This window comes from Patagioenas fasciata, chromosome 1, assembly GCF_037038585.1.
Source record: "Patagioenas fasciata isolate bPatFas1 chromosome 1, bPatFas1.hap1, whole genome shotgun sequence".
NCBI classification, from domain to species: Eukaryota; Metazoa; Chordata; class Aves; order Columbiformes; family Columbidae; genus Patagioenas; species Patagioenas fasciata.
In genome coordinates, this window is record NC_092520.1 from 26,822,158 (window position 1) to 26,842,544 (window position 20,387).

Sequence of the window (20,387 nt, forward strand, 5' to 3'; positions counted from 1 at the left end):
TGAATTTACTCCGTGTTGTTTTATCAATAGAAGTTTTCACTTTCAGAAAGTGCTTGGTCATTTGATACACACAAGCTGATCTGTTTGCAGTTAATCAGCAAGTTTTTAAATTACACGACAAAAAACTGAGAGATTTGAGCACTTTCCCTTAGCATTTTCAATGTGTATGGTTTCCTACATCAGGGAAGATGTAAGTCCTTTCTGTTAATGTGGAGAGAAGTGGTTCGCATAGGGGTCTCCATTACTGCACAGAAAAGAAGAGGAATTAGATATTCCTTATATTTCTTTAACCAGTGGCCAGAGGTGGCTGACATGATGCTGAAGCAGAAGCTGCAGAGGTGTGTGAGCAGGGGCAGCTCCCAGCTCTCGTCCCACGCAGTGCTGCATCGACACAGCTGCACTGCTGCTGAGAGTCCAGTTGGCACCTCAGCATAAACAGTGCCACGTTCACACACCAGCCCCTCCAGAGCTAGCTCAGGGATTTCCAGCACACCTGGAATATACAAGCAAGGTATACTCATAGCCGTGCAGTTTACCTGGGTGCACTAGAGATCTTCCTGGAATGCCAGAAATGAACCTGTGTCTCCTGAATGCCAGGCTGCCATCCAGGTCACTAGTTCATCCAGGCCAGGATGTGTCATGAGAAGTCCAGGTGCTGAAGACCAGCTCTGCCTCACCTCCTCATTTCTTTCTTGTTTTCCTTCTCTCTGGGACAAGGAAGGGTAATTCCCAGAAAAGGTTCTTCCCAGAGATTTTCGCAGGGAAATTTCCATACCATGGAAGAAGAGAGGTGACTCTCATGATACTTCACTTAAAAAGTCAATTTTATTCGGAAAATATTTTGTGCATTTCAGCATTTTTCTTCAAATGAACCCTAAAGTAATTGAAAGAAAAATGGATTTGAATTCTGAAAAGAATATTGATGAGGATGAAAGTAATCTTCAGAATACAGCTTTTTAGGTTTATCATTGAATAAATTGAACACGTGTCTTCTGAAAGTAGATTATTTTAGCTACTTGTGTGGGCATTTTTACATGAAAAAGGGAACGCACCATTTTACAACCTCATATATTTTATCTTTTAAATTGAAATGACATTTCTCCCTGAAGAACCTAGAAAACATGATAGTGCATTTACATTAGTGTTTTCTGTGACTTTGGAAAATCATTGTCAAGTTCTTGAGAGAAAGTACCTTTTTCATTAAATATAACAAGATATCTACTTTTTTTAAAGGGTTATTTAAAGCTATGGGTTAAACCATTATTAAAATCTTACTAGTCTATAAAATAAAATACCTTTTAATTATTTTTGAGCATCAGTTATGCTTCACAGTTCTTTTTATTTTAATTGATTTACAGTGAAGAATGAGAACACATAGTTTATTTGATGAAAGATATCTGATCAGCTTCTAATAGATTTTGAAAGGCCTGGAGTTTTGATTTGCAATCATGCATTAATCACCATATCCCTTTTCTACTGTGTCTTCCAACATACATGCACAATAATATTGTGACAGATGATGACTCTGTCTTTCATGGCCTCAGAATTCACTGCAGCGTAGAGTGAGATGCACCTTCACAGTGGAGGGGAGGCTTATTCTCAGGGTGTTTTTCCATTACAAAATATAATGTCACCAATTTGTCTGCCATTTTGTGTTTCTTTCTCAGAGGGGGTGAATGTTTCCTGTTGACAGACTGGGGTGTGAGTTACTGCTTTAACTTTTGAAATGTGCAGTTGGGAACTGGAATTTGTTCTGCCGGAGGAATGGATGCGCAGTACCTCAATGAGGGCGGTATCGGCAGGTCATGTGAAGTCCCCAAAGCAGCCCAGAGCCCTGATATAATTTAGAAAAGTGGACATATATCTGCACAGTTTGCCAATCTAATAGGAAAAGAGTCTTTTGATAAGTTACTCTTTCAAGGAAGTGTTGAACAACATATAGGCTACAATAATGCCAGCATATTTCCTGGCAGTGGCAGGATGTATAACAAAACCAAGTATAAGAAAAATGAAAATATTTATTTTTTCTTTTTCCAGTAGTTGTGAAACAAGTCTGGAAAGCATTAGGGAATGGCTCATACTTCTCTTTCAATAATGTTTTGTGAGGTCTTGCAGTGCAATCTGCATCAGATAATATTGATCCTTAGGGATTACTCATACATTTTACTTGTATGAGAGAGCTATTAACATCTCCATGACACAGCAAAGTATTGAGCACCCAGAATGTTTCATGTAAAAAATACCAAAATCATAATATTTTAAAATGTAAGTGTTCATCAAACACTGCTATTTAAAAACAACTTGTAATATGTAAAATTGGAAAACAGCATCATCTATGTCAGCCTTTTTAACAGCCATTTCAAAAAACATAGCACTGAAGGAATAAAATACTTGCAGCTTTAAAATTGCTCAGTTATATACGTAGTTCAGTGAAGCACACTGATTTGGTATTTCCATTCTAAATGACTTTGTATTTTAACACAGTAGAAAAATTGTGCTGCGGAATGAAATATGAAAATACTTGTTAGAATTTAAAAAACAGTAAAAGTCCTAGAGTATATGTCTGGTTTCAAGTTGTAATTCCCTTAATAATATCAATGCTAGGTCTTAATTTTTGGTTAATAAAATTCTAATAGTAATTTAAAATTCTGATTACAATTTTTTTATAATAAAATTATAATAAATATTTATACAAACATTCGGTGTGGAAGTGTGCTCTCCTCTAATTATTAACTCTGTGTTTGGTTGATTTTACTAGAAAAGCTAAAATCTGAAGATTCTTTGCAGAAAGATAGTAAATACTACTGTTTTACCTAGAAAAAACGATTTCAGATTACTTATATATTTCAACATTTTAGTTGTTTTTTGTTGTGCTTTCTTTATCCCAGTGACTTTTGTATCACACAATAACAAATCCATTTTGAAAAAAAATGAGCCAAAATGGGTTAAAAAGATCATAGAAAATCATCTATGTCCTGTAGACATGCCAAAACCAGTAGTTCCTACTGTCTTACTTTTCTTTCTTTTTTTTTTATTTTTTCTTTTACCTAACTTGTGTAGATGGTCTGTTAAGTATGCTCAGAACGGGCTTTGAATTTGTGAATGGTTTCCAAATTCTATTGTTTTTAAGTGCAAAACTTGTTTGTTTTGTCTCAGTAAAACCTGTCTTTGTTCAGTCAGAAAGTACATCCAGTCCTGCAAGACTATGCATGTTTTTAAAGTATTTCTGCTTAGGATCACCAGACACCATCAGCAGTTCCGCGTGAAATCTTTTCATCATGAACCATGCATTACAAAGTATCCTGTGTGAGCAAAAGTCAGTTTTCATTAGCTGTGTGATTACGGTGAATGGCAGCAACAGAAATATTAGTTTGGCCTCGATGCATTTAAAATGCACTTTTAGAAGTCTATTTCCAGAACAATGTTGCTGAATTAATTGGGAAACAACTTATACTTCAAGAAGGTCTTGAAAGTTTACAGATGTGGATCACTTATATTTGTCAATTAAAATAAGGAAAGTCATAAGACTTTTAGTGCACAAAGCCTTTGAAAAGAAATTCTAAGATTACAGCGATCTGAAATGATTATACAGCACAGAATAATTTGGTTGCAGATTCTCCTATGTAGTGAACCTTAATGCAGAATTACACCTATGACATATGAGACATGCTGCCCTTCAGCTGATAATATATTGACCTCTTATTTCTTTGCAGCCCATTGGTGCTTTGAACCCAAAGAGAGCGGTCTTCTATGCAGAACGGTATGAGACATGGGAAGATGATCAGACTCCACCTTATCATTACAATACCCACTACTCTACATCTACTTCTACTTTGGCTTGGCTTGTTCGTATTGTAAGTATTTCTGAATCCTGGTTTTCATTAATGTCTTTATCTACAGCATCTCTTCTACCACTTTCCACTATTTAAAATTTTTTTAATGAAAGTACCTTTCTATCAAAATCTCAGTCTTCTCTACCTTAAAATCTAAGAAATTCTCTAGGTATACTGTGTATACTCATTTATAGTGATTTCTTCCTACCCAGAAAATCTGAAATATATTTAGACACATACAATGAAGAAAATCCATCTAAAAGTAAATCCATCTAACAAAAAGGCACTAGCAGTACAGAAAGCTGATACTGCTCATATATTATTTTATTATTTTCAGCAAGGGACAGACAGATACAATATTAAAGAAAAATCTTTTGTAAAAAGCACATTAAACTGTGTGAGATTGAGAGGGAAATTACATAATCAGTTTTATATTAAAGCAGTATGGAGCAATGTTTTATGCAAATAAACGATGCTACTCATTGAATTAATAACTTACGGTTTTCAGAAATGTGAAAATATAGATTCTATGTTCAAACTCCTAATTCAGTTCTGGAAACCCCATGCTTAAATCCTGTCCTCAAAATCAGATCTAAAGAAGGGGGGCAAACATCAAAGATAGAATGATCCAGTTTACATGTTAACACAATGAATTACAGAAAAATAAGTGTTGATGAGAGACTTAAAGTTTCACAGAGAAACCTGAATTAATGAAAAATTGAGTCACTATGTAATTACTGAACATAAACTACACCCTGCCAATAAAAATCTGTCGCATACGATGTGTTCCAAGCATGTTCTGCATACAACCAGCAAAGCAGAGCCCCACAAACCTGGAGATTTGAGTTTTCACTCAGCTCAGCTTCCTTTAGACCTCCTGTTTTTCTGCTCAGAAGGGAAGAATTCATGTGTCTATGAGTTCAGGATATACTTCTTAACCTGTGGGAAACTAAACGTTGATTACAATGCTATACGGGGTGATCACTGTGCTCTTTTCAAATGTTGCTAAATTATTCATGTACTGTGAATATTTTCTATGGTTCACATGTGCTTCTTTGTTGCCTTAAAGTATATTAAAACAGTGGGTTTATTTGCATGGTTATCTATTAATTTTGGCTGTGATTCAACAAAAGATGCCCTCTTGCTAGCCAGCAAGTTCGTGGGTCTGATAGCCTGCTTACAGCCTGAATGTACAACACACCAAGGAGTATTCATTTCCTGTATTAGGCTAATGCTGTGTCGTTTTTACTACTGTTATTTATGTGATACTGTAGGTGTTCTTGCTCTTTTTCTCTTCTGCCCTAAAAGAGCAAGAGAACAAGGTCTCTGCCTTGATGACCTTGCAATATAGACCTGACAAATTATGTTCGTTAGAGCGAACAATATATTGTGAGAATAGAAAGCAGAAAAGGAAAAACAATGCTTTCCAGGGAAGAGATTGCTGATGTCAAGAAGGCAAACACAACAAAGGGAGAATTTAAATAAGAGGTTACACATAGATAGGTATTTTAAAGATTATTTAAATAAGAGTGACCAACAAAGAAAAGCAATCACTAGTGGGAGGAGACGACAGAAATTAGAGGGAGAAGGATGTGGGGAAAGTATAAAGCTCAAAGAAGGGGTAGAAGAAATAACATGATGAGATCAGATAAGGCTGCATATGGAAACCCAAAATAAAGATTTGAAAATAAGTGTGTATAGAGACAGGAAAAGATTATAGCTATGGAGATAATAAAGTCATAGTGATTCTCAGATAAATATTTTTGGATACAAAAGAAAGGATGAAAAATCCTAAGGGAGAAGATTATTCCAGTGAAGTTGATAGATAAGGTTTAGTGAGATTTCTAGAAGTTGAAGTGGAATTTCTTGCTTGTGAATTTTTTGAGCTAGTGTTTGGATGTGAGTGAGAATAAGGAATGCAGAGATTCAGACAGAAAAATGCTTTCTTCTTTTTTTTTTTTGAGGGGGGTTGTTTGTTTGTTTGTTTGTTTTTGTTTTTGTTTTAAATGGAGAGGATTCATGGGAAGAGAGGTGTTACAGCAGAGCTTTTGGTAGAAAGCAATAAGAAACTGAGAGTGAGAGAGGACTGGAAAGTAAAATCATGGCAGAAGGCTGCATGGAGCAAAGAGTAAAAGAAAAGAGAAAGGAAAAAAAAGTGAGAAATGACGAGAAAATAAACAAGCAAAGCAAACAAAAAAGCTATGACCTAAAGTATCCTGGAATGAGTTAGTCTGGACAGAAGCAGAAGAAAACAATGCAGAGTAATGGGGATTTGGGGGATCTGGTGGGGAGAAACTACATGCCTAGACCTTTGTAGTGGATGGAACAGTAGTTGCAGTAGGAAAGGAAGTTTTCAGCCATTCTGAAGTGTGTATATATAGAGTTGTGTAATTGCCACAAAACCTTAAATTTTTTTTGAATCTTGCTTTGACAGATGCAATCTGGTTCCTGTCAGTTCTCTTCAAAACATTGCTTGTAATATATTTCTGAGTCAATTTTGTGATAATCTGCTCCCTACTGCCTTATACTTCCCTCTGTTACTTTCCTTCACCTGACATGTCAGGCTACATTTATAAAAAAACCCCTTATGCCTTAGCTTCAGTTTTGTCCTGTTTAATCGATTTTGATATCATCAGTCTCTGCCTCTGTTTTGTCATTAATACATTTTTCACTGATGGTATGGTTTTCTCTTGAGTTCTTTGTGTACTAAGAATGTCCAGTAAAAATCCGTCTTTAAAAGTGACCTATTTAATTATGTTCTCCAAAAAGTGACAGTGGCTTAGCATGTAATATGTTGAAGCTACTGATAATTACAGCAACTATAATAATTTTATTATTAATTTTTGTTCTTTTCTGCCTTCCATTATACTTAGTAGAATATGGTGTGATCCTTAACTGAAGCTGTGAGCTACTAGTGCATCTGCAAAGCTTCTGATGGTATTTTCTGTGAGCTGGTTGTACAAATCTAGGCATGCTCCATTCTCTTTTGTAAGAACACTAGGAGGAAAAGGAAGGCAGTTTCAGAATAAGTAATGATTCAGCCTCACCAGACCCTGTATCAGATTGTTTATGGTCACTTTTGAGGGTTATACAGCTGACTCTAAAACTCCCGCTCTTTCTGTACAGACCCCCTGCACACACACACACATGTGTACCCGCACACACTCCTATGCGAATTGAAATTATAATTCTTAATTAACCGGCATGTGTTTATTTAAACTAATCCATTGCAGATTTTCAGACCACTCCATCATGCTAAAATTCTGAAACGTCAAGACCCAATGCTCTAACTAGCTTCATAGGAAATTAACTGAACCACAGCCTAGAAATACTTGATACTATAATTACAAATGAATCCTGTGTGTTCTCTAAAAAGTTAGGTTTATATCCAAAATCAACTGATTCTCAAAAGTGATCAATTTTCTTTCTAAGTTGAGGGGTAGGTTAATAAAAGATAGATAACTACTTTACAGAGTTAGATAATGTATGTGGAAGTCTACTGTATCATTCAGTCAGGTTAATAATGATGATAAAAACTAAGAGAGAACATCGTGACTCGTATAATGTTGCCTTCCTCTCCTTTGAGCTGTTACTGATATCAAACCATGGTTAAACATTTTTGCACATTGCACCTCTTTAGATCTAAACCCAAGAAATTCAACTTGTTCCTTAGGAAATCTGAGCCAATATCACACACAGGCTTGCTCCCACAAACAGAATGAAAGGTATCCTTGAAAGGGATGCACTGTTCTCTTGACACAATTCCATTTTTATATTGATGAAATTAATTATCTGTCAGTTATGGATAGGTGAACTCACCAGCTGGCTCAACAGTAATGTTTTTCATGTGCTTTCCATGTGGGCCAGTGAATTTTTGAGTTGCAATAAGTAAAAGTAGTTTAAACAAAACATGTTACATCAGAATGCCATTTATTACAACCTGAAAAGTAGATAGAAGAAAACAGAAAAGTAGACAGAAGAACTAATTCTGTCTTGAATGTGAATATCCTTGTTTTCACAATTTTAGGTGAAATAAGCTAGACACATGGTGCAATTGGATGCTCTCAAAAGTTGCTGTCGGAGAAGTTGAGTTTATGAGTTTATGTGAATCAGTTACATTGCCACTGAAAAAAAGACCACTATTAGAGAGTGACATTCTTTAACGTTGTGGTCAAGAAGTTTGTAGAGAATAATTTCCGAAGTCTGTTACAATAACTAAGTACTTGTCTAAGGTACAAGAAAGATCAAGAGGATGGGACCAGACTCTTTTCAGTGGTGTCCAATGACAGGATGAGGGCAACGGGCACAGACTGAAGCACAGGAGGCTCCATCAGAATATGAGGAAAAACTTCTCTACCTTGAGGGTGACAGAGCACTGGAACAGGCTGCCCAGAGAGGTTGTGGAGTCTCCTTCTCTGGAGACATTCAGGACCTGCCTGGACACATTCCTGTGTGATCTGCTCTGGGTGAACCTGCTTTAGCAGGTGGGCTGGACTAGATGATCTCCAGAGGTCCCTTCCAAGACAAACCATTCTGTGATTCTGTGAAATTCTGTATTTATTATGAGTCAAATCTGATTGAACATAAAACAGTTTTTAGTGAGATTCAAAGTTGGGAAGGACTTGTAATCCTCTTGTAAACGGAAGTGAACCCGAGTCTCCTAGTTGGTAGATCTGCACAGAACTGTCACAGATATATCAGACAAAATACTCTCTTGTTCTCCCCTTACAAATGGCTGAAAATACACTTTTGTTTGACATAAAATGTCTCAGAATGACACATCCCTTCCTCTTCCCTCCCCTACTCCCATTCAAATGGAAGTACGCATTGTTAAAAGGGAACAGAGGGAGAGAAATGCTGTTGAATGGAAAAATTTCTTGTTTCCACAGTTCAAACTTGTATTCCTCATAATCAGGTACCCCACAAATTTATTTCTCTCCCTGTTGGCAGTGAACAAGGCATGAATTTTATTCAGAATATGAGGAACGAGTGAGACGGGGTTATAATGAAAACATTGTGCAGCTTTCTGGCTTTCACAGCAACAAAACCTTTACATGAAATGACAGTAATCAGTATCATAGAATAACAGTATTTAAATGAGCATATTGAATACAGATATGGATTGTATTTATATAATATAAGCACTTGACTTTCCAGAGAATAAAAATTACCTTAAAATTATGTGAGAGGTCTGAGATAAAGCAAGTGAAAGCTGAATTTCCGCTAAGGATTAAAAATCCAAAAAGATAGGCACAACAGGTCATAGCATGATAGCATAATAGGGCACCCTGTAGTGCTCAGCTATTAAAAGTTTAATCCTTGATTATGAATTTTATTGCTTTTGTATATTTGTCTCAGATGTTTAAAATAATGTTGTCATGGAGTTTTGGATTAATATTTTTACATAATTTATTGTAATTACATCATTTTTCTGGTTTCTGCTTTTTTAAAATCCATCAACTGCTTCTGATTTCGGAACCTCAGCAGTGACCCACAGTCTGCTACTTAATGATGTTCACAACAAATTACATGTATCTTATAAAGAAAGAAAGTGATTGGTAGGGCTTGGTAGGAGACAGAATTATTTATTCTCAGATCAACAACATATGATGTTTTTCAGTATGTGTAAGCCAGAAAAATAGTAAAATTTGCAAAGATTGCTAAGGCAAATATATACAGAAATTTGGGTGGAGGAATGCAGTTAAAACCAAAATAATTCTAATGTTGATAGAAATTATGTAACTGTAATGCTAAAATTATAATATGGATAGAATTTTAGGATAAATTAATATAATCCAATTACTGTATATGTTGTTTTCTGTTTGCTAGTTCTGGGTCTGAATCATACCCTTTTTCATTTATAGTTTACGTGAAGTTCACAATATGAAGCGCTGTAAAATCTAGACACAGAAAAACTCTTTTCTTTCAGTATTTCAGTTCATTATGATACTTTTATGCTGCTAACCTAGTTGAGTTTCTATTAAATTTTAAAATTCTATTCAAATTACAAACCTCTTCCTTACTTGCCACATATGCTTTCAATATTCACAAGTGTAAACAAAGTAATTTTGCAATGGGAGTCAGAGTTCTCCAAAGATAAATGATATTGTAATTAAATTTTATTTAATTAGTTTGTGATAATTATTTAACACATACTAGGATTCTTTGATTGGAATAAATGCACTGATGAAAGCATATTTCTCTAGATCGTTACCTATTCTTTTGAGTATATCTTTTTAATATAAATCCCCAATGTTTTAAGAGAAAAAAAAGACATGGAGGAAAAACAAAAACAAACAAAAAAAAACAGACTCCACCCTTCAATTAGCAGCAGAATGTCTTGCATATTAAAATAAAAACTGTCCATATTTGCATTGACATACATTGAAAGTTAAGATACTATCTTTGTTTAAAAATAGCCTTTTCCCTTTAGAAAGAGAAATTTAGAGTTTTTCTCTTATTTGAAAGAAAATAGCGTGTACTGACTGTTGCGGATGATAGAGAAGATTAAATGGAAGACATGCAAAGTAAAGATTAGTGAAACAATGGTCTCTGGGGGTCTGAATTCCCTCTTTTATTTTCCTTCTCTTTTTGGATTCTTTCACTACCTTTGCATCCATGCTTTCCTTATGTAAATTTTAATTGTCGTTAAATGCTATGGAAAATTAGTTACTTCAGTCCTCTTTAATACTGAGTAATGTAAACACAAGCTGTATAATGTTAAATAATTCCCTTAAAATTTCTTTATTCATGGAGGAGTTCCCTGCTTAGCTCAAAAGTTTCAGAAAAGGAAATAGAGGATGTATAAAATAAAATTCAAATATTAGATGAGTGATACTGTAATAAGAGTCATGATCTGGTGATTATGAACTGCCTTGATTAATAAAATTCCCAAGTGGTCAGGACATGCAAGGAAATAAATTTGGGTGTGAATTCAACAAAAGGGACAATTTTTCAAACATTCCCCATCAGACTTTGGCAAAGAGGAAGAAGTGGTTTCCATCCACGTGAACATATTGCCAAATATTAATTGAATCAGAGAGCTAATGGAGTGGTGCTAGAAAACACAGGGAGTTGGCAGTGATCGTCGTAATCAGGTTCTGCTGTCAAATTATGGATTTGGTCCCCTGTTAACCCATTCCCTGCAGCGGAATGCAGTGACACAAACATGGGTTCTCCAGACTGTCCAAGACTTGAGCACTTCCTTTCCAAAAGTTAATATATGTTTCAATTTAATAAGTATTGGGAGTGTGATTTCAGATAGAATTCACAGAATTAAAACTCTAAATATTTCATTTCTGTACTTCCGCCCCACAGTAATGCTAGTGCTGGATGTCCTGCAACCGTAGTCAACCTCTTAGTGACCATACAGACATTCTGCCCACTGTGAGGCAAAATGCAGCCTCCTGAGGTCTTTTAAATTAAATAAAAAAAAAAAAAAAAAAAAAAAAAGGAAAATCCAGGCAGGGGATTTGTTTAAGATTTGTTTTTGACATACCATCTTACAAGGGGTAAACAAAGCATGGTAATATAAATAACAGAGAGAGTGTTTACAATGGTTGGAGTGAAGTAGGCACCCGTCATGAACTGGAACTAAGCTCCAAAGGTCGGCCACTGGTGGGTAATTAGTCTTAATGAAGAGTGGATATATAAAATAACCTTTCCTACCAGAACTCAAGATTTGTTTGTGCAAAATGTGTTAATGCAAACAAATGTGCTAAGATATTCAGTACAGATACCCATGCATAGATACAACTATGAGATGCCATATTTTTCTTTAATTCTGCCCATATGAAGTATCTGCAAAAGTCATTTGGATTTTGCTAGAAACTTGCTGCCTGATTCCTTCTGCTGTTTTCTTAATCTGTCTTCATTTCATTGACTACAGGAGCCCTTTACAACATTCTTTCTAAATGCAAATGATGGCAAATTTGACCACCCAGATCGAACCTTCTCTTCAGTAGCGAGGTCTTGGAGGAACAGCCAAAGAGATACCTCAGATGTGAAGGTAACATATACACTAAATAAATTGATAAATGTGCATTTTCATTAATGAAATTTTGGTTTATGTAGGGACAAAGAGGGTTTTATGTTTCTTCTCTTTATATTCAGTACACTGGGTATAGTTTAAATAAAAGGTAGATGTTACTAAAGATTATTGTTATAACAGAAACAATCAAATATTCTTTGAAGTTGAGTAGACAAAAGGTGTTTTGTTTTTAGAGAAAAACAACCTAAGTGATCTAATTTAGATCAGATAATCAGGAGATGGGGAAAAGCCCAATAAATTGTTCTTTCCTGCTGTTAACTCAATATTTGGCCCACTCCATAAAACACAGCAGGAATTGGATTTGACCTTAAAGTGTCATATTGTTATAGCTTGCCTAGCTCTGGGTTTGCATTGCCTGGGGCAATTAATAAAGCATTAATGACAAGACCCATTTAAAATGTTGGCTTTTCTGTACAGCTTTAGCTTTTACTTGACTGTGCCTGGGGATATTATGCAACAATATGCATTAGATTAAAACAACTTCTACATGATATACAGAAACAGCCAGAGAGAAGGGTGATTTTACTGTTGTTGTTCCTTACCTATTGTTAAACACAAAGGGCTATTGTTCATATACATGGGACCTTATCAGGAAAAAAAAAAAAAAAAAAAAGTCCTTTCTTGATTCTTATTTGCTAGTAATAAGGTAGAGAAAGGCTGCAGCATACCAGTAATTGCTCTTTTTAAAAAAACTTTATTATAAAGTTAATATATCTCTCTTCTATTTTGAAACTGTCAGTCATACTAGGAAATGCTAAAGTCAAGGTCACTTTTCCATTATGTATTTTTACTTAACTTGACCAAAGAAGATGTAAATTTCTTGGTTTATTTTTATTCCAGAGCTCCTGTTTGTATAAATATTCCAGCCATCTCAAAAGTATGTGTGAACCATGGTGTTGTTATTCAGTTACTAGTTAGAATAACTAATTGTAAATTCTATGGCCATCTTAACATATGGGAGAAAATGCTTTTTTAAAGAAAAAAAAATAACCTAAACCTCTTACTATTCATTTCATATTTATTTATGCTCTTCCGGAAGTCAATATTATTTTAAGAACTGTCACTGTTACCTTTATAAGAAACACAAAGGAAATTTCAAAACTTGGAAGGAATTCGAGTTAGTATCTACTATATTTGATATGCAGCCATTTCTTGAAATTCAAAGTGCTGACATTTTGATTTTTCCCTTTCAATATAATCTGGTTTTCCTGGAATTCCACCAGAATATCTGGGAAAATGGCCTCCTAGGAGTGGAGCTGAAACAAAAGATAAGAACCTTAAACTGAGGAATAAGAGAAGACAGTTGGAAGTGACTGTAATCTTCTTGTCTGGCTTTAGTACACAGGAGGAGGGCAGTTAAATGCATGAAGGCATTGCAAAAGATAAAGGAATATCTCTGGACAGACAGAGGAATGATATTCAACTACAGTATATAATCAGTGAAAGGATTCTTCCTAAACTAGCAGCCGAATGAGTTATCAGTAAAACAAAGAACTGAAATGCCTATATGAAAATATCAGGAGTCTTGTGAACCAAGTGGGGTGATTTAAAGTGCTGCTGACAGCTACGGCAAGGATATAACAGTTATATTACAAAATATATTTGTGTCTAAGGTAATAAAATAAAGCAAGTATTAAAAAGATACTCAAAACCAGGTTTCTTCAAAAAAGGAGGGCAAAAGGTGAAGATGTGGGTTAACTGAGTACTTTAATGTCATTGAATTTAAAGAAGGGAGTTAGGGATAACTTGGATAAAATAGTAACAATTAAGGGTCAGAGTTGCATTGAGGGAAAGATTGTAAAATAATGTATTCTAGAATACATTTGGGAGTCTACTGTAGGGCTCCAGAGTCAGATTTAGATATATATACATTTCTGTTTTGCCATTAGAAAGAGAAATACTACTTGGAGCTAAGTCATTACAGAAAATCTAATATGGGAGGCACAGATGAGGTATGTTAGCCAATAAATGTTTTCTCCAGATAATCCCTGACCTGTCTGTTCAGGGATACTTTAGGGATTAAAGATGCTGTTTAAAATATGGTTTTGTTAATTCATGAAGATACATGGAAGGTGGGTTTAGAAATTAACCTAGAATTGATGTATTATGAGAAGATAAAAGTAGACAAACAAAAACATGTTCAAAAATAAGCTAAATCTGTAAGGGATGCTAAAGCAAATAGAAAAAGTTCATAAGCTGTGTAAATAAAAAAAAAATATAAATTTTTTAAAATGGTGGAAATATAAGGACATTTTTTGTGTAATTAATACCAACATTCAATGTATTGCATCATCAAATTAATTTATTATATATTGATACAAAACCACTATTGGAATTAGTTTACTTCAGTAGCCTAAGCTACATTGCTGTTTTGTGTGTGATTTAACAAGGAAACTTGAATATCAGCAGGATGGCAGAAAGCTTATAGTGAGACTAAAACTATATCCTTAGCATGATAATAACTAGAATATCTTATGGAAACTAAATTCCATCTGAAAAAGTGTGAGTAGTCATTTGTTTCAGAGCTCTTATGTTCTTGGAGAACATAAGTTTTTAGTTTTTCCTTGCTCAATTTTTAACACGTATCATGGCAGATAAAGCAAATTCTTAGTGCTTCCTTTGCTGAGAACTAGTTCATGGACGTATATACCCAAATTGGTGGGAGCCATGAAGAGAGCAGTAAATGTGTTTAAGGAGTTGGAGATATAGAAAGAAAAATGTGTATATGTCTGGGGTAATTAATGTCTAAAAGTGAAGACATGGTAACATAAATGCTATAAAATATGCAAACATATGAAAGGGAGAAGAATTGTTTGTCAAGGAACAAAGAGGTAAACCTCCAAGGAAAGGGAACGAAGTTGAAAAATGCTTACTTAATCAAAAGAGTATGAAAAGTTACAGTGAAATTAAGTATTCTCTGAATTTGTATATCCTCTCAGAGGAAATAGTAAACCTCTTATTTCTCGAGCTTCTTAGAAATGTAACATGGCAAAGCACTGGAAAAGCATAAGGGGCAATCATGAATTGGTGAGAGGATGCGCTAGTTGACCCTTTAGGCCCTTTCCATTTGTAGAGCCTGTGTTTCTTAGTGATAAATCAAGAATGAGTATAGCAACTAATTGTTGCTGTTGTTTGTTGCCTAAGATCTCAATGAACTGCATTTCTCAATGCCATGACATCAGGGCCAACTTCTCCCTGAGGCCTCAGAGTTCATTCTGCAGAAGGATGGGAAACTGAACTATTAGTAATATTACAAGTACCCTATTTTTTCAGATTAGTTGTGCTACTGCTTGGAATGCCTTACAGGCTTTTTAAGCATTTTAATCAAGTTTTTGGGGACAGGAAAAGCAATGGTGTTTGTGGAGTCACCAAGAAACTCCTGAAAATCCTTACCCTTTTTACCTGCTCGCCTGCTCTCCTAAGAGCAGTAACCTATGTCTTGTGCAATAAAAACCCTTCAGCTCTGCGAGTCTGAAGCATCTAAAAATTAATGTTCAGCCATCTGGCACCTTCTAATATTTATATAGCGGTCCTGTGAGAAAGTAGTGCAAAAGAAAAGATGTATAGAGCTTGTATGCAAGTACAAAATCTTGAAACATGTTCTCTGTCAAAGTATTCAGCATATTTGTGTAGCTTCTTCTGGTTGTGCACAGTTATAAATGGGGGTCTTTGGCTGTGTGGATTCCCATGTGATATACATGCTGTAAATTGTTTTCCCAGCCTAAAGATATTTTGTGTCTTTATAGTAAATATTAGGTGCATGGAATAAAGGCTATCCATCAAAGTAGCAAACTTTCAAAATTGTTAAGAATATCAACTGTTCATTATTCATGCATTCCTTATCATATATTTGAAATTCATATGAGCTGCATTAAGTACATTTAATCTCTGATCTCACTAATCTCATTAATTACTGTGGCACAGGTTATGAAATAATTTAAAAACAGTGTGTGTAATGAATTAATCTGACATTCTTCAATGCTGTGTATTGTAAGATGGCCACAATTTTTGCTTTCAAGTACCATATTAAATAAGGATATTATTTACCTTCTTTATTAGCATGGTCTAATTTTAAAATATTATTTGAAATATACTTTTTAGGAAAATAGAATCTGTATTATGATTTTTTTTCATCAGTTATTGTTTAAGAAAGAGGACTATGAGTTGCTTTATTCTTAAGTGCTTAAGTCACTTCTGAAGTAGGTCAGTTATACCTAGTAAACTGAGATTTTTAAGAAATGCAGGCACTTCCCACAGTGGTGTTCTTTTGCAGTCTCAATGTAGTTTTAAAGGAAACATCCAAACCATTTTTAAAAAATTCTGCACTAAAATTTAAAAACCAAATATTTGACATTTGGAAAGGAATGTATATCTCTTTAGGAAGCTGCAGTTCTGTGGGTCGGTCTCCATTTTTCACATGCATTCTCTTTCTTCCTCCTTCTTCTTTTCCCCTCTCTCCTTCCTTCTCTCCCTTTATGTATGTGTACTCTTCTCTGGAACTAAATTGTTTCACATCGAGCTAATGAAAATAGGGCTGTGCCAGTAGTTTGATCAATCTGAAAAACAAGCCATAATTGCTACATCTTGAGTTGTGGCAAAAGGTACACGACCTTTGAAAAACGCAGCATATGATAGATTATTGCTCAATGGATGATTAAAGGTCTACTTAGACAATTTTGTTCTGTACATTTGTGCTTTTTTAGGTCATTTTCAAAGAAACCTGTTCACTTACAGTGGTTGAAACAGAATTAATACAGTATGTGCTATACTGGAGTGGTAACACACAAGGGAGAACCTAGATTACAGGGTTTATTTTATTGTGTCTCTCTTTATCAACATCGACCTTCTCTTGAGATAATCAGTACAAGCTGGAGGAAGAATGAACATTCACGGAGTGACCTTTGAGGAAACAAGTCACCCGGAAATGACCATAACTTGGCCAGTCAGCTTTCACATTTTTTCCTTTTCCCCTCCCTCCCCCCCGCCAGTTTTTGGTAACACTGACTTCCCCAGAACCTCCTGTTCAGGCCCTAATCTTTCCTAATGCCTCTCAAACTTGTTATATTACTTTCTGAATAGTGTGTTTAGAAGTTAGAAAGGTAGCTCTGACAAAATGTCATTAAGGTGCCTTACTGTGAATTAACACAGTTAATGGAGGTACTCATGACTGACTCATTGACCCAGTACTAGGCTCTTGTGGAATTAATGGATGCCAGGGGATCAACCTTCTGGGAGGAAAAGAAAGAAAGAAAAAGAAATGGCAGCTTTAAAACCTTGAAGTGAATTATATTAGAAAAGTGAAAACGTCTGAGCTGGATTTGATTTCATTGGGAGGCCATAAAATGGTATACCCTTAGCAAAACATATTAAACAGAAATGTCAGATTTGATGCAAGTGGTATACAATTATGATAGTGTTAATAGTGGTCCTCTATCACCCCAAGACATATTTTTAAAGTTTAATTTCTCAGTAGCTTGGATTTGTCACAGGCTTGTAAATTAGAAAATGCATTTGGGCATGTTTTCATATATGAAGACACAAGGCATATAATACTGTTAACTATACCTTGGGGTTTTAGTATAGCTATTAAAATAAACTAGAGATCACATTTACAGACAAGAAATGTCTGTTATAATATTCATTTTGCCTTTTTTTTATACCCCTCAGTAGCTTTACTGCATCATTCTGCATCTAAGAAAAGCCAAGCTTCTCGGGCAGTTTGAAAGGTAGCTGACTACTAAATGATAGAAAGCTAACCTGTCTTATTAAAAGTGTGAATGAAAGGGGAGCAGAGGAGGTTACCAGCTTGTGAAATGTCAAGGACAACTAGGCAGAAATTACTGCAAATGGATTTAGATCACTAGAATCCCTATTTTTATTAACTCTTTGAACTCTAGATATTTATTGTGGTAAGAAATTACCCACGACAGGTTATGTAGTTGGAAAGATTTATATAGAACCTTTGATATGTTTTGGCAAGAGCAAAGAAACCAATAAAATTTACTGAATTGTATCAGTTAATGAAAAATTATATATCAGCTGAATGGCATACAATAGCAATATACACCTGGATTGCTTAATTAGTCTGTGAATATTTTAGAAACACCAGACTTTTAAAAAATATCGGTGTGCTGTGTCTTTGTCTTTGCACTCCCTCATTTTATGTCTGCAAACTGATGTAACTTCTGGGGAAATTTTTTTATGTTGTTATTTTTGAAGTTTTCCTTTGTGTCTTGATTTAAACTGACTGATTCAATGTTTGTAGTGTAGGACAATAATATTTTGAGATTTGTCTTTCATGAACATTTGCAGCTTGAAACATAAACTTCTCAAAATCACAGTAGCTTCAAACAAGCATTCTTTCGCATAGACCTGTGTCTTTGCATTGACCTTTAGCACTAGCGCCACTGAAGGTGCAATAGGAATTTTAAGGATTCACTTATCAAGTATTCTATCTCCTTGTCCCCATCTTCAAGTTGCATTTAACAATGACCCTTCTAAACTATGAAACTGGTGATTTGTAAGAAGGTATGTTATATGGGAAATTACACTGTGCATAAAAATTAATGAAAAATAGCAGATCCTGTCAGAAAAGTATGCAATCCAAATCGGTGATCTAAAGACCACGGAGGTTGATAAAAACATTTATTTTGGCTTCTATGTAATGAACATATGACAAAATATAATAAGGCCAAGTATATATGGGAGTAAATTAAGTTATGCACTACTAGCTACTTTAGGGAGAGTAAAAAAATATTTGGACATCTGTAACTGAGGCAATGTAGCAATATGGCAGATAAAATCATTGTCATTCATTTGACTTTTAGGAACTGAAATGCTGTAAATCTGGTAGGATAATGGTTTCCAAACATATAATAAACCGTGTAAAGAGAGAAAAGTAATCCGTTGTCTATATCTGTGATGGATTGATAACTAAGACAAAGGAAAATGGGCTTAGATTATGTAACGAATTATTCAGGCCAGGAATTTGGTAAAACTTCCTCAGATGAAGAATACTGAAGTCAGATGATGGAAGGATTGTGAGGTTGCTGTCACTCTAATTCTGGGACAACGGGTTAGGCAAATATCTGGTACGAAAGATAGTAGATAGAAGCTGAAACTCTTCTGGAATGGAGGAATGGGGAAGGTCACCTCTTCAAATGCCACCCTAAACCAGTTAGCTATTTGAGGTATCTGTTCCCTGTCCTTAACAGGAAAAGCATCAAAAGAGTTGTCTCTCTCTAGCCGTATCCTTTATTCGAATTAGAATGAGAACTGGCACATATGAAATAAAGAAAAACTGGCTGACAAAAATGCAAATAGGTTTTGAAAATAAGTCTGTCTCTCGCCAGTGTTATCCTTTCTTTCATTCTTGTTTTCATCCTTGCAGCTTTCAGTGACTTCTTGGTTAAAGCAATTCTCTCTGGGTCCCAGTTGTCATCTTGCTCTCCCCACAGAGGTTCATTCCTGTCTGCTCCTTTGTTTTTCCGGTAACATCCCAGGCTCTGTCTTTGCTCTGTCCTTGCTAATCCTTCCTCTCTCTGCTTCTCTCAGTCGTACTTTTGCTAGTGAAGCGTACTCAGGGGCCCTGGGGATGGGAGCATTTGCCTTTCCATCCCCATCCGGCACCTGCCGTTGACACAAAGTAGAAGAGACGACTTCTTCATTTTTTCACAGCAGAATAAACAACGAAAACGTAAAGCCAAAACTTTTTATCACACTTCTGTAGATTAGTTGTATTTTCTATTCTTCCAAGTAGCTAAATACACATTTTGAAGATTTTTCCAAATGTTAGCAGGTTGATACTTATGAGATGCTGCAAGTTTTCACAATGGGTCCATGTTTTAGAACATATTCATGGTCTAGAAATGAGAAGGGCATGGATTTATCTGAGCTATTTTTAAGTGTTTCTTAGTGTAGTCAGTAGTGGAGATGGCAAAATTTCAAGAGGAATATCAAATGCTACCAAAGAAAACTGAATGGTTTATGCAAGTATGGGAAATATGTAAGTATCTGGGAAAGATCACAAGCAACATTGTTCATATCTCACGAAAAGATTCAATTCATGTTAAATAGTACTCAAATAAGCAAACAAAATTGTAGACAGCACTAAAAATAACACTGAAGAAAATGGTGAGAGTTTAACATAGTGGGTTTATTACATTTTTTGAAACACTATGTTTAGTTTAGTTACCTTGACTGAAAAAAATTTACCAGGCGATGTGTAACTGAAATGATTAGGGTTCTAGAGAGAGTGTTATTTGAAGAGGATTTAGAAGTCTGACACTGGTTAGTTTCCAGAGCACAGGAATAAGACAGGTCAAACTAAACATATACAACACAATAAATCTTATGAAGGAAGTTAATCACATACTTTCTGTTTATTCTATTTATGTTTTCTGCTATACCAGACAAGGGAACATTAAATTACACTGAAAGCAAATAGCAACAAAGATAAAATTACTAAATGGAAATACCATTAAAAATATTCAATGACTTAAATC

General features: G+C 35.1%; 1 protein-coding gene across 14 annotated transcripts in view; it reads left to right on the plus strand.

Moving 5' to 3' along the window:
* Nucleotides 1–20,387, plus strand: part of NBEA (neurobeachin) — a 480,010-nt gene that overhangs the window by 398,900 nt on the left and 60,723 nt on the right. For all 14 annotated transcript variants that reach the window (XM_071804835.1, XM_071804807.1, XM_071804804.1 and 11 more), the window contains 2 exons: nucleotides 3,714–3,854; nucleotides 11,722–11,841. In XM_071804835.1, coding sequence (XP_071660936.1) covers nucleotides 3,714–3,854; nucleotides 11,722–11,841 — 261 coding nt within the window. The remainder of the gene's footprint in view (nucleotides 1–3,713; nucleotides 3,855–11,721; nucleotides 11,842–20,387) is intronic.